Source organism: Onychomys torridus, chromosome 8 (assembly GCF_903995425.1).
Source record: "Onychomys torridus chromosome 8, mOncTor1.1, whole genome shotgun sequence".
NCBI classification, from domain to species: Eukaryota; Metazoa; Chordata; class Mammalia; order Rodentia; family Cricetidae; genus Onychomys; species Onychomys torridus.
The window spans coordinates 4598994-4613987 of record NC_050450.1 but is presented as its reverse complement, the minus strand read 5'-3'; the positions used below and the strand labels follow the sequence as shown (position 1 = coordinate 4613987).

The 14994-nt window shown below is 51.0% G+C and overlaps 1 protein-coding gene across 1 annotated transcript in view; it reads left to right on the top strand.

Moving 5' to 3' along the window:
• The window catches only part of Ppil2 (peptidylprolyl isomerase like 2), a 29959-nt gene extending 15067 nt beyond the window's left edge, over nucleotides 1-14892 (top strand). Inside the window, 16 exon segments of the mRNA XM_036196995.1 lie at nucleotides 1833-1924; nucleotides 2723-2812; nucleotides 3439-3514; nucleotides 4836-4996; nucleotides 6168-6243; nucleotides 6577-6683; nucleotides 7081-7170; nucleotides 7494-7527; nucleotides 8072-8189; nucleotides 11089-11098; nucleotides 11100-11146; nucleotides 11723-11795; nucleotides 11882-11944; nucleotides 12081-12217; nucleotides 12521-12641; nucleotides 14409-14892. Coding sequence (XP_036052888.1) covers nucleotides 1833-1924; nucleotides 2723-2812; nucleotides 3439-3514; nucleotides 4836-4996; nucleotides 6168-6243; nucleotides 6577-6683; nucleotides 7081-7170; nucleotides 7494-7527; nucleotides 8072-8189; nucleotides 11089-11098; nucleotides 11100-11146; nucleotides 11723-11795; nucleotides 11882-11944; nucleotides 12081-12217; nucleotides 12521-12617 — 1271 coding nt within the window. The 3' untranslated portion in view covers nucleotides 12618-12641; nucleotides 14409-14892.
• The last annotated feature ends 102 nt before the right edge of the window (nucleotides 14893-14994 follow it).

Genomic DNA, 14994 nt, shown 5'->3' with positions numbered 1-14994 from the left:
TTTGATTTGAAATTTCAGACCCATGAAAATCGAGATCATTAGTGAGACATTTCCGCCCCTGCCACTCAGCAGCCCTGGTTCCTTACAGCCTCCTGGGTTTATCTGGGCTTTCACTTGGCAGTCTCAGGGTGGTGCTTGAGGCAGATCCCAGACATGTATCATTTCCCACTTCATCATTTTGCTTGTAGCTCTAAAAAAGAAAGACTTAGGGCTCGGTGAGGTGGCTCAGAGGGTAAAGGCACTTGCCACCAAGCCTGACAACCTGAGTTCCATCTACAGAGTTTGTGATGGAAGAAGAAAACGGACTTGTCGAAGTCAGTCTTTGACTGCCACACTGCAGTGTGACCTATGCACACCCTGTCCCTCCCCGAGCACACAAAGTTAATGAATACAAATATAATACAGAGCTAGGTGGTGGTTATATGGTCTCAGCCCTCAGAAGGCAGAGGCAGGTGGATCTCTTGAGTTCAAGGCCAGCCTGGTGTGCAGAGTGAGTTCCAGAGAAGCCAGGGCGACACAGAGAAAGCCTGTCTAGAAAAATCAAATCAAACAAACTCCAAAAATGTAGTACACTAATTAAAAGATAATGACTTGCATCTTCATGGTGGTATTAATGATGCTTAAAAATGAACAGGAATTGCCTGGTCATCAAATATATACACGGTGGTTAAATTTCCATAGTGTGTGTGTGTGTGTGTGTGTGTGTGTGTGTGTGTGTGCGTGTGTGTGTGATTTCTTTTTAGAAGTCAGTCTATCCAGATGCATGTGGGGGACATGTCTATTTGTCCTCTCCTCCACCCCCATATTTCTGCTGGGACTCACTAGACAAGCCCTGCTGGATGTGAGATCATCTCTTAGGGCAGGAAGATGGGCAGGCTGGCTAGGCTAGCTGGCATGTGTTACAGAGAGCTAGGGAGGAAGGCCAGGAGATAAAGGGAAGGGAATGGTGGGTACTGTGGGTCTGAGCTAGAAAGCAGTGGTAACAGGGTCTCTAGAAAGTAAGCCATATCCTGTGTGGTATGGCTGTAAGAGAAGGTGGGTCAGCTGAGCCAGTCTGGAGGGAGAACAAGGGTTGGTTCCTGTGAAATGAGTAGGAATTGTTAACTGTGGGAATGGAGCTTGAATGGCTGTCATCGCTTTGGTTCCCAGGTCTTAGTAGCTGGTCTTAAGGTTCTGTCTCCTTCCCTTCTCTGACCCCTACTGGTGTCCTCCGCTCCAGGGCTTCTCTGTGTAGCCCTGGCTGTCCTGGAACTTGCTCTGTAGACCAGGCCGGCCTTGAACTCAGAGATCCGCCTGCCTCTGCCTCCCAAGTGCTGGGATTAAAGGCGTGCGCCACCACCACCCGTCCTTCCCTCTCACTTCTCTCCCTTTCCTCCTCCCTCCCCTCCTTTCTCTTTCTTGTGGTACTGGGGTTGAATGCAGAAGTTAGCACATGCTAGGCAAATACACTGCCACTGAGCCTCCTTTTTAAAATTTTACTTTGAGACAAAAGTGTTTTTTAAATAACTTACGTATTTTTGTGTGCATTGGTGTTTTGCCTGCATGTGTGTCTGTGTGAGGGTGTCAGGTCTTAGAGTTACAGACAGTTGTATGCTGACATGTGGTGCTGGGAATTGAACCCGGGTCTTCTGGAAGAGCAGTCAGTGCTCTTAACCACAGAACCATCTCTCTTTCCAGCCGAGATCCTGAGACTTGTTCAATTGTCCAGCTGGCCTTATACTCTATTCTTCTGCCTCAGCCTTCTGAGTAGCTGGGGCTGTAAATATATAGTATCACGATTGCTTGATCAGAGCTCTTGAGGGCCACTAGCCCTGTGTGTGCTTTCTTTCTAGGGCAGTACCACTGTCCAGTGCTGTTCTCCGTGTTCACTGACAACACCCACATTGTGGCCATCAGGACAACTGGCAATGTCTATACCTATGAGGTAGGCCCCATTGTAGTGAGTGGGGCTGTTCAATGTGGGGCCCTCACATGTGCTTTGGGGATAGTCCAAAAGCCTGGCTGAGTGCTGGAGGTAAACCAGGAACAGTGAGCATGCCTATCTTCATGGGCTTTATAGCCTCTAGCATAAGGCATCATGTCTGGTTAGGTAGCCACCCTGCTTTATGAGGGTTTAAAATAAAGATCTGGTGACTTTAGCTGGGTGGTGGTGGTGCACGCCTTTAATCCCAGCATTTGGGAGGCAGAGGCAGGTGGATCTCTGTGAGTTCGAGGCCAGCCTGGTCTACAAAGTGAGTTCCAGGACAGCCAGAACTGCACAGAGAAACCCTGTCTCAAAAAAACAAAAATAAAAACAGGTGACTCTGGTGGCCTTTGGACCCTGAAACCCAGGCAGGCAGTTTGAGCTGCCCAAGCAAGCGTTCCTTGTGTCTCAGGGAGTCTTCCCATGTCCAGCACAGACCAGACTCTGGGAGGAACCTGGGAGAAAAGGGGAGGCCAGGCTCTTAGGAAGGAGGAGTTGCCATGTTGGGGGAGGGGGGGTGAGCTCTTCCTGCTCAGACTAGGACAAGGAGCAATCTATGGCATGCGAGAGCCATGTTAGACTTCTTGCCTGAAGCAGCCAGGTTGGTTTAGCTAGTCTCTGCCAGGAAGGTAAGAGCATCTGAGACTCTGCACCCCAGGGTGGCTCTGTGTGCTGGTTCACCTCTTACCTCTGTGCCCAGGCCTAAAGGGATTGTGACACCTCTGTCCTGCCTATTGTGACACCTCTGTCCTGCTATAGGCAGTGGAGCAGCTAAACATCAAGGCCAAGAACTTGAGGGACCTATTGACTGATGAGCCCTTTTCCAGGCAAGACATCATCACCCTGCAGGTAAGTAGCTCATGGGGAGAGCTTCACCTTGACCTCAGCTCTGCTCTCTATCTTCCAGCTCTCCTCACCAGTCTTGGTGGTCTTCTGTACCATAGCATCCCTGGCCACTGTTCCCCCGTGAGTGCCACACCTTTCCCCGACAGCCACCGTGGGCCTTGACTGCCTTCTGGCTCTCATGGCTCTGTGACACGGGGACTCCATCTGCCCCACAAGCATCATAGGCACCAGGACTCGGGCTGCTCTGCAGATTCTACCCCACTTCTCCAGGAGTAGCGTCAGGCACAGGCGTCCCTTTGGTGGTGGGGGAATGGTGAAAACTGACAGAAAGTGGGGTTCCTGGCTGGAGCATAGGCTTAAAGGACTACTGTGTGGCTTGTTCCTGATTGAACCTTGGCCTGTGGCAGCCCAGTCTGCATCTTGCACTACCCAGCAGCAACTCTTGCTGCTTGTTTTTGTGTTCTAGAGGCAGGGAGCACAGCTTGATGAGCTGCTAGGCAGCCTGTGCCGCCGCCCTGGCAGGGCGCAGCCTCCTCCCCGCTTCACTTCCTTGTCCTCACACAACCTAGCAGCAGCAGGTGCTGGTCATAGTCCTGGGGCTCCTCCTGAGTGTTCTCTTCCTGTCACAGGACCCCACCAATCTGGACAAATTCAACGTTTCCAACTTCTTCCATGTGAAGAATAACATGAAAGTCAGAGATCCAGGTATGGACAACTAAAGGCTGCCTAGATAGAGTATAAGTGTGCTTCTCACGTGAGCCCTTCCTGCCGAGTGGCTCAGACACTGGCTTCAGAGTGACTTTTGATTATCTAGGCTTCAGATTTCTTTATTTTGGGAAGCCCTGGCTGTCCTGAAATTTGCTTAATAGATGAGGTTGGCCTCAAATTGGCAGCATCTCCTGCTTCTGCCTTCTCGGTGCTGGGGTTACAGGCATGCACCGTCATGTCTGTCAGGCTCCAGGTGGTCAGAGAAGCAGCTGACTGGAGTCCCGGACATACCGGGACACTGCACGTTCCCTTCCTCAGCTCTGGTGGCCCTGTGGTTTTTGGATTCCTTTGGCTGCTGCTCTTCTCAGGGCACAATGAGAAAGGGGCTGCCAGTGAGACTCTGGGTGACATCAGACCTTTCTAGGGCATAGTTAGACTGGGCCCTTGGTCCTCTTGCTTCCTGTGTTTGGCCCATGCCGTTGAGCATGCGATAGCATACTGTGGAGTGGCTGAAGTCTCTGAGCTCACTTGTTCCATACCAAGGAACCAGCTAGACTCATGCCCAGAGCTCAGTTGGCCCACCTCAGCAGGAAGTGTATTCTGACTGACACTCATAATGAACACTGTGGACCAGTCAGAATTTAGGGAAGTAGAACTCAGGAATAACTGAGCTCAGGAGACCCAGATGCCAGGCCTAGGGGTGCTCACTGCCCAGGAAGTTTACAGCCTTTGGCCTAGCAGGCAACATATGGCATAGATGGGGCATTCCATATATGAAATACCCCAGACTCTTCCTTCTCATGAAATAAGCACTTATAGCTGGGCAGTGGTAGCACACGCCTTTAATCCCAGCACTCAGGAGGCAGGGGCAGGTAAATCTCTGAGTTCAAGGCCAGCCTGGTCTATAGAAGTGAATTCCAGGACAGCCAGGGCTATACAGAGAAACCCTGTCTCGAGAAACCAAGAAGAAAAAAAAAAGCAGCACTTTTAAAATCACGAAAGGAAAACATTGTGAACAGGTTAATATAGAGGACAGTGACACTTAAGTGCGAACCATCCTGAGACTCCCATTGATCGGATAAGGGAGACCCTCTAGGCCTGGCCCCACAATGTTGTGTTACGTGAATCCCTTAACCTCACTGCACCCACGAGTGCTGCTGTGAGATGACCTAGGCAGTGGGCTCTGGCTGTGCTATCCAGAGAAGCCTGTCTTCATCAGCCCACCTGTGGCCTCTGCTCACATGGCCAGCTCCATCTCAATTCCTGTTATGCTCGTGTTGAGACTCTGGCTGCTCAGTGCCTGTACCCTGTTTTGTAGATGAGGAAAAGGCCAAACAGGACCCATCTTACTATCTGAAAAACACAAATGCTGAGACCCGAGAGACGCTACAGGAGCTCTACAAAGAGTTCAAAGGAGATGAGATTTTAGCAGCCACCATGAAGGCTCCTGAGAAGAGGAAGGTGGACCAACTGAATGCTGTGAGTGGGTTGCTCTGGCTTTGCCTCTGACCAATGGGAAGATCCTGGGCAAAGTGCAGACAGGAATACACCTGGAGGTGTGGTGGCTGGGACCCTCCTAGTACTGTGGGGCCCTCCAGGGCTGTTGAGGTGACTGGGCTCCAAACAAATCCAAAGGGAGTAACACTCTTGGGGGTGGAAGAATGGTTGACAAGCTGGGGTCCCATGGCAGCAATGGGTCAGCAGAAGTAGGGCTGCCTAGTGCTGTGGGCCCTGACCCAGGCTTCAGTGCCAAGCCCCCTGCTGTCTCTGGCGTTCCAGAGGCAGCTTCTACATTTCAGGACAGAGATGGAAGGGCTTGCAGATCTGTGATGGCAGCGGGGGCTGGGGCTGCCAGGGCTACTGAGGTCTTAGACCTTGCCTAAGCCTTACTTGGGGCGTGGGTGCTCGTCTGCCCAAGGTCCTATCTGTAGTTATGGCGCTGGAATTTCTCCAGCACACTTAGCTGGTAGGTGCTGTCTTTCTTTCCTAGAAAGCTTCAGCCATGGAAAAGGCTGGGTCTCCCATGTAGGGAGTTATCCAGGGAAATTTGGAAAATTAGATAGAGTTCATTGTTTATAATTCCTACTTGAACACAGGCACTGCAGCCATGCTGAGCAGGCCTCATCCCCTCCTCTAAATGACAAAAAACACATTTAAAGAGGTCATGTGTTTCCTGGAAAAATATATAACTGGGTTAGAGAGGTGGATCAGTGGTTAAGAACACTTGTCCTTGTTGAGAACCAGGTTTGGTTCCCAGCACCTACATGGCAGCTCACAATCATCCAAGGGCTCCGACTCCCTCTTCTGACCACTGAGGGCACCAGGCATGCACCATGGGTGGGGTGGGGTGGGATGGGGAGTGGGGGGAGCGGAGGGAGGCACAGATACACATGCAGCAGGCAGAGCACTTGTATAGAGTCATGACTCAGTATTGTTAGTCTTGACTGACTATTGTTAGTTTCAACCTGTTTGAGGCTTTGGGCTCTGATTTCCTCAAGTAGGCCTTCAATTGTTCCTCTTGGTACCAGTAATCTTATACTCTGGTCTTTGCCGGCTCTCCATCTGGGCTCTCTCCCAGTGCCTGTGGGTGGTGGTCAGAGGTTGGCTTTGAGGAGAGGTGATGCAGTCTGAGCACAGGGTTTTCTTGTAGGCCCACTATTCCACAGGAAAGGTCAGTGCGTCCTTCACCTCCACTGCCATGGCGCCTGAGACCACGCATGAAGCAGGTAGCTGTCTCTATGTCCCCTGTTCACTGGGACAGAATTCACATTGGGAGCGAGTGGGGCATCCTGCTTCAGCATCCCCACTGTGCCTTTACTTGAGTCTCTGGTGGCTGGTGGTTGAGGGGGTGCTTCTTGGAAAGTGGGCTATGCTGAGTCAGGAGGCATTCTCACTGTATGGTCTTGGCGTGCCCTGCTCTCAGGCCCTGAGAGCCTCTGGCATCCTTGTCCTTGATGACCTCCCTTAGCCTCTGGCTCCTGTACTCTGAGCTGGGGTGGGCCTGAACGGAAGAGCTCTTCAGGTACAGGGCAGGCGCAGAGCTCGGGACTTGTTTACAGCTGTCCTTGATGAAGATGTGCTGCGCTACCAGCTTGTGAAGAAGAAGGGTTATGTGAGGCTGCACACCAACAAAGGTGACCTTAACCTAGAGCTGCACTGCGATCTGGTGAGTGTGCGGCTGTCCCGATGGTTTCTGGGGATTTGAGTAGCCATGTCTTAAAAATGGGGCTGTAGTTTACTTCTAAGAAATCCTGCTTGATTGCAGCTGAGAACCAAAGTGCCCTAGCTTCCTTGGCTTCCTTCCCTGGAGTTCTAGCAACATAGCCTGCCTCTTTGGCTCCCCTCACTAGGTGTGTGTGCGAGTCCTAGGAACAGGCCCTAGCTCCCCTAGCTTCTGCCATGTGCCATGGCTGCAGGACTCTGTTGCTTACTTGGCTTTGGGGTCAGGTTGAACCAAGGTCTGCAGACAGATAGCTCCCTGTTGTGACTAAATTAGGCCTACATGTCTTTTGTGACTCTGCTATTGACCACTGTGCCTCATAGAATATTGGGATATTTTGCAGACACCAAAAACCTGTGAAAACTTCATCAAGCTCTGCAAGAAACAGTATTATGACGGTACCATCTTTCACAGGTCCATCAGGAACTTTGTGGTAAGTGGTACATGTTAGTGGTGGCTGTAGATGCTTGATAACATGGGCAGCACCCATGAACCAAAGGGGCTTGTACCTGCCCTGTCCCAGACACCTGGTTTAGGCTATGTGTGACCAGGGTAGGGTCTTCAGGTGTATCTTGTACCAGGGATCCTGTAGCTGGCTCTGGAGTGCTCACACAGAAAGACCTGGGGTCAGAAAGGAGGTCCCTGTCCTCACTGTAGCACATGCCATTGGGAAACCTGTCTCGTTAGTAGGCAGGGTGAGCAGTGGGTGATGGGCAGCATCAGAGACAGTGACCTCACTGGGTTTTGTTTTTGCAGATCCAGGGCGGTGACCCCACAGGTACAGGCACAGGTAGGTACCAGGCCTGTTCCATTGGAGTAATGCCTGTAGCTGTACTATGGGGCCTAGTGGAAGCTGGCTCTGAAGAGCTGTGGATGTGGAATCTCAGACTTTGGGGTGCGGGTGGCTTGCAACTCAGTGTCTGGCCTTCTGGGCCACCTTGGGCATGCCCCTCAGTTTTCCCACAGTGAGGGTCCTACCATCCATAACAAGACAGGAAACTATGAGGTCCTCAGAACCCATCTGCTTGTTGACAGAGGGTTACCCATGCCCTCCTGTCATATAATAAGGTGGCCCCATGGCTCCTACAGGGCATGATAACCTTTTCCCCAGGCTTTCAGCTCCGTGGGCCAACTATGACTTTCACCCATGTGTTTGAATGATTCCTTGTAGCTTTGGCCCTGTTCCTGGCCCACAAAGGGGAGTGAGTAGTTTCAGCTTGATGAAGGCACTAGGATCTAGGGTTATTAAGAAGGGTGCCTCAGGGACAGGGCGCTCTCTGATGCTCCTCGACTAGGCTCTGTGGCTGACCACTGACTGTGCTCTTCTATTCCAGGTGGAGAGTCCTACTGGGGCAAACCTTTCAAAGATGAGTTCCGCCCCAACCTTTCACACACAGGCCGTGGGGTGCTCAGCATGGCCAACTCGGGGCCCAACACCAACAAGTCTCAGTTGTGAGTCCAGGTCCCGCTGTTCTTGCTCAGCTGCTGGGGTGGTTTTCAAAGCTCCTGGAGTTCTCCCTAAAAGTTGTGTTGGGCCCAAGACAAATCCAAATATGGTAGTGCACAGCCAGATCGACACGGGCCCTCCAGGAAAGGGGCCCAAATCAGCTGGTAGAATAACATTTTGAGCTCCAGGGAGTGGGCATGAATATGTCCCCAAAGGCCTCTTGGGATGCACCAGGCAGAAGCAGGAGTGTGTGGGTGCCAGGTGCCATGCAAGGTCCGTGCTTTGGGACAAGTGGTCAGGAGAGGTGCAGATGTCTGAGGCAGTGTGTGGTGGTAGGTGGGAAGGCTCCTGGCTGTCTGGTCTTGTGTTTTGGAATAGGTGTGTATTGTACTCTATTCTTCATCTAAGAATGTGTCTTTCCTTTTCTTCTTTTTTGTGCTGCGGTATGAACCTAAGGCTTTGTGCATGCTAAACACATACATGCTATACCATTGAGAACTGTCTCCAGCCTGGATACATCTTTTATCTTTGAGTATGGTTTTGTTATTTTCTTTCTAAAAAAACTTATTTTGAGACAGGGTCTCATTATTTATTTTTATTTTTTTTTGTGAAGTTAAAGGTGACTTTACAAAATGTCACTATGGGCAAAATATAGGGTACAGTATAACTTTCATCTTGGTTGACATATTAAAATTCCTTAGTCACCTTAAAAATGATCCAAACAATTGTCTTAGGGACCCTGTTTGGAAAATGCATCTAATTTATACTGCTTCATAAACAGAAAATTGCTCTTCTTTAAACCTAAGAAAATAAGGGACACACACACACGATAGTGGTACTCGGGTGCAATGGCACCAGGAAGCAGTGCTTGGGTCTGTGAGCAAAGACCTGGGAGACAGGGTCTCATTACGTAGTCCTTACTCTTGTGGAACTCACTATGTAGACCAGACCGGCTTTGAACTCACTGGGTTCAAACATGCACCATCACAATTGGCTACAGCTGATTTTATGTGAGGGTGTTCGTGCCACATTCTGCACGTGGAGGTCAGAGGACAACTCTGTGGGGTCAGTACTGTCCTTCCACCTTGATGTGAGCTCCACCTGGTCGCATCCAGGTTGCCAGGGTTACACAGCAGGTGTCTCCAGGCTGAGCCTGCTTGTCAGCTGAGTTTCATCATTTTCTGTATGTGGTTCTTCTGTCTTCCTGAACAAAGCTTATCCTAAGGAATTTTGTTATTTGTGGGGTTTTGTTTTGTTTTTTCAAGACAGGGTTTCTCTGTGTAGCCCTAGCTGTCCTGTAACTCACTCTGTAGACCAGATCAGGCCTGCCTCTGTCTCCTGAGTGCTGGGATTAAAGACATGCACCACCACTGCCAACTTACATTGATACAAAATTTCACTATGTAGCCCTGGTTGATTGTACTGGAACTCTTCCTCTGGAACAGGTGTGGGCCATCACACAGCTACAATCAAATCATCTTTTTTTTTTTTTAATGTGCATTGGTGTCTTGCCTGCATGTATGTCTGTACCAGGGTGTTGGATCTTGAGTTACAGTTGTGAGCTGCCATGTGGGTGCTGGGAGTTGAACCTGGGTCCTCTGGAAGAGCAGTCAGTGCTTTTAACTGCTGAGCCATCTCTCCAGCTCCTCACATAGTTTATAGGAGTTTCTTTGTAGATATTTGAGCTTATCAGAGAAAGAGACATCTTTCCAAGTCATCAGCCACATCACTGTCACTGTGGGTTGTTGGAGGTCCTGCCGCTCTCCAGATGAAATGGGGTTGTGTAGTCTGCTAACATTGTCACTGGGCTTGGATCTTAGGATAGGTGCCGGAAGTCTAGTTTTTAATGTCTGTCTCACTGATCACATGGCTATTCTCTTGGTCATATGGCTGACTTGTTGCTGTTGGGTGTGGATATGAGAGTTGTGCACAGAAAATAATTTTACATTGTGTCAGCCAAACTTGTATCCTGACTACTTATGTTTGCTGGGCCCTCTTTCCAGGGCTTTATTTTGGCCAGCATTTCCTTACAGTCTTCTCAGAAACTTTAAAACAACAACAACAACAACAACAACAACAAATATTTCTGTTGCATTTTTGTTTTCCGTTTTGCTGTTTTTCACTTCCCTCTTCTTCAGGTTTTTTCCAATCTTTTTCTAGCTCCCTTTATTATGTTAGAAATTCATGACAGCTAGGTGTGGTGGCACACACCTATGAGGCGGAGGCAGCAGGAGCAGTTCAGTCATCCTTGGTACCACAGCATAGCCAAATGAGTCCCTCCACCAGTGAGAAGGCTGAGACTGCATAGGTGTGGGCTTGACGTCTCCAAGACTTGCCTGGTGGCCTTGGGAGTGCCCCTGCTCACTGGGTGATAAGTGTTTATTGCAGCTTGCAGATACAATCCTCTATGGCTCACTAAGGGGTCTGTGTGTCCTGTTGTCACAGTAGGACCGAGTCCACCCCCCACTTTGTGACCTCATCCCTCCTGCACTGCAACCCATCCTGTATACTTTGTACTTCTTCCCATTGTATTTATCTAGAGCGAGGCTCAGGCTCAGTGCTCGGGCTGCAGCTGTGAGCCCCACACCTTACAGTGCTTTCCTCATGCTGTCTCATGTCTTCCAGTGTGCTGCTGTCACTGTTTACAGTCTCTAGTCCAGGGCTGGCAGGGCTCTGCCTTCTGCAGATAGTCTGATAGCTAGCTATCTATCAGATAGCTCGAGCCTCCAGACTCTTGCTTGGCTCTCAGGGGATTTTGGCGGCCAAGCTCTGGGCTCTCTCCAGAGGTCTGGATTTACCTGGGAAAGGGAAGGTGACTTCTCCAGAGGAGCATTCATTACTAGAACTAGAGCATGCTGGGTGGGCCAGCTGGCTGCTTCCCTGATCACCATGTGCTTTCCCCAGCTTCATCACGTTTCCGCTCCTGCGCTTACCTGGATAAGAAGCACACCATCTTCGGCCGGTACGAGCAGACGCTGTGCATGGTTGCAGTACATCGTGGGTCCTCACTGCCTTTTCCTAGGCCTGGGTATTACCCCACACTGTCCCCGCTGAGGACTCTGGGTGTTCTGTGGGGGAAGTTTGGCTCTCCAGGCCTCTGGAGCCAAGGAGACAAGACAGACCGGGGCAGCTCTGCCTCCTCAGTCAGGGCACCTTCCCCTTTCTCCTCAGCCCCGAGTCTGAGGGTCAGCAGACTTTCCCACAGAGGGCACACAGTCTGTGCTGATGATTCAATTATAGAGTTATAGGGGAAAAAGCTAGGTACAAAGGATTACTAGTTCCTGGCTGGCCTCAGTTACTTGTGAGTTCGAGGCCAGCCTGGGTGTTATATAGACCATGCCTTAGCAAACTGAGGGAAACAAGGACTTGACTCAGCAACCCTGGCTGAGTGTGGTTTGCTGTACCCTTCTCTGCCTGGTGACTGGTCTGGCCTCTCTGAGGCCCTCCACTGCCAGGCCTCCTCTTGGCATGTCTTGATTCTGCCTTGAGGGTACTCTGCTCAGAGTACACGAAGACCCCCTCTGTCCTCCTGCTACAGGGTTGTTGGGGGTTTTGACACGCTGACAGCTATGGAGAATGTGGAGAGTGACCCCAAAACTGACCGTCCTAAGGTATGGACCTAGGGAGATGGAGGACCCTGCCTACTGGGTGCTGGCTGGGGGGTCTGCTCCTACTCACAGAGCCTCTCTGCCACCAGGAGGAAGTATGCATATGCACAACCACAGTGTTTGTGGACCCCTATGAGGAGGCTGATGCTCAGGTGAGGAAGGTGCTGGCAAGTCCTGTTGTTGGTTGGGCATACCATGGGGCTCTGGATCAGCCCTGGCCTCCCTCCTAGCTGGGATTGAGAAGACCCCACTCTGGGGCTCTGGATCAGACAGTTGTGTTACCCCCAGATTGCTCAGGAGCGGAAGAAGACACAGCAGCAAGTAGATCCAGAGGCCAAGGTCAAGATGAGCCAGCCCCAGCCTGGAAACCAGGGCCCCCAGACATACCGCCAGGGGGTTGGCAAGTACATCAACCCAGCAGCCACGTGAGTGTGCTTGATGAGTGGCATCTCTCTGGAAGCTGGGACCTCTCTTTATCATGCTTCTAGGGGGTGACCAGGTGATGGCAAGAACTCCACAGACCAGACACTACAGCTAAGAGGTCTAGACAAGGCCCTGTGCAGGCCAGATGCTTTAATGGCTGGGACTGTGGGAACAGCACTTTGTATATAGAGAGAGTGCTTCTAAAGTTCCAGAAAGCTGTCTTGAATGGAGCTTCCTCAGAGGACTCTCCTGAGTCTGCGTACCTGGCTCTTTTGTGGCAACTGAAGTGGTTTTCTTTGTCTCAGGAAACGAGCACCAGAGGAAGACCCGTCAACCAGCACAGCTGTCCCCATGGCCAAGAAGAAGCCCGGCCGGGGTTTTGGGGACTTCAGCTCCTGGTAGCAGCAGCTGGCTTCATGGATCCTGGTAGGTGCAGGGTTGTGGGCCTCAGGGTCTGTCTCTGAGCTGTCTGCCCTTGTCAGTTTAGGCTGAGAGCCAATAAACCTCTTGCCTATGGCTGGGTCCAGTTTTGGCCCCTGGGACCCCTGGCTTCCCCATCCCTTATCTGGTACCTGTCTTGGGTTAGTGAGGAAGGCTGTGGCCTTTACCCCCACCTGACCCATCTCTGCCTCAGGTTGGCTATGTGCTCACTCAGCACAGTCCCCTGGCTAGTGCCAGCACCGAAATATTCTTCTAAAAATGCAGGTTCTCAAGGGGCCACTATAATCCCAGCACTCAGAATACCAAGGCAGGAGGGTTGAGTGTTCAGGGCTAACCTGAGCTATATTGGGAGACTGTCTCAAAAGAAATTTAGATAATGGAGATTGAGATTGGTTCTCAGACCCTGTTTGGATCCTGAGGTGGAGCTTGTACTCCAAGCTATTTGATGAGATCTTATGGGCTTCCTTCTGTTGACACAACTTCCACAGACACATGCCCTGACTTGCTTGGGACAGGCATGCTCATTGTCCTGTCTACTCAGTTGCTTTCTCCATCAGCCATACCTTGGTGAGCATGATCAGTAGCTTGTGCTGTGATAACAGCGTGAGGTCCCTGTGAAGAGGTGACCTCCCTGCTGACTCCTCCTGACAGTCACCAACTCCTTGTTTTGTGTTTTTGAAACAGGGTCTATCTATGTACCTTTGGCTTTCCTAAAACACTCTATGTAAGATCAAGCTGGCCTTGAACTCAGAGATCCACCCCTCTACCTCCCCAAGTGCTAAGATTAAAGGCGTGTACCAGGCCTGGCTTACCAACCCCTCTTGATCCCAGGACCATTGTCTCTGTATCCTGAAAAGGATCCTGCCATTGGCTCCTGTGTGCCCAGACAGCTCATACCATCTGCTCCTCGTTGCTCTGCCTGCCATCTTGACCTGTGCTGGCTTCCTGCTTTCCCCAGCTGCCTCTACACAAGTGTGGGCAGATTGTCCCCTCTGGACAGTGTCATGTCACTGTGTTCTCTGGCACTAATCACTTGATGTCAGCCTGTTTAGGGCTCTCTTGTCCTTGGGTCACCAGTCAGACTTGGTTTCCTCTTACCTTGCCCCAAACCTTGTATCCACACAATCTCTACAGCTCTTGGTTCAGGTGCTGCTTTTCCTGTGATGTTAGAACCTCAGCCCAAGCTTTGTGTGTTTCTGGGAGATGGACAGAGCCTGTCCTGCCTCACTGCCCTGGCTTCCTCCTCACCCCCTTCCTTCTAGCTGCTGCTGCCTGATCTCAGGGTATGACTGCTGCTCATCACTGGCTGTTCTTGAGGCAAGAACGAGGTCTGTCCCTTGCTCACAGGCCAGCTACACTTCTCCAGCCCACTAAGCCACCTGCCTGTGGGTGTCAGTCCATGCCTGCACTCCATGTTGTCCATCCACTCTGCCTTCCTCTACCTCTTCAGGACCTTGTTGTCTCCTCTGCTATCGGCAAGCTGGTATCTCACAATTATGACAGGTCACGAGGAGTGGGGGCAGACAGAGTGACACACCTGTAGTTTTAGTCTCAGGAAGTAGAGGAAGGAGGATCATTGTACATTCCAGGCCAGTCAAGGCCACATACAAGATCCTGTCCCCAAAAACAAAAGAGAGGTAGATGGTGAGACCTTGTCTCAAAAAAAGAGGCAGAACCACCCAGAGCTGCAGAGTCAAGGGCTCTTCTGAACAGACAGAGCAGTGCCTAACTGTATTCTTATACTTTTCTCAGGCCACATTTGACAGCTCCCTACAAGGTGGTGGTGTCAGAGAATCCTCAGCTCCCAGAAGCCAGGTCCTCAGGGCTCTGAAACCCTGGCAGGCCCTCTGCTCCCATGGCTGCTGCAGGAGACTGCTCATCCCTGCCAGAGGGCAAGCGCTCTGGACAGCTGTGACAACAGCAGCTTTGTTCTGTCCCTCTCACAGACATGCCACCAAGGGAAGCTGAGAGTGCTCTGCCTGAGCTTGGTGGTCCTGCTGCTGCTCATGGTGAACTCCGGGGTGCTTCCAGGTCACCCATCTGTCCAGTCGGCCTCACCCAGCAGTCTACACTTGGTCCAAGGGGGCAGCTGTCTCCTCTTCCACTCGGAGAGAGGATACAGCCCACTAGGGCTTGCATTTCCATGGGTTGTGTAGTTTTTTTAGACAGTAATGACACTTGGATTTTGAAAACTGCCTGATGAGGTCATCAGGAAATAAAGGATTTTTTTAAAGAAAAAAAATCTCATTTCTGATCTTTTCAAATACCTGGCAGATGCCATAAAGAGTAAGCAGCATGCCGGGTGGTGGTGATAGCGCACGCCTTTAATCCCAGCACT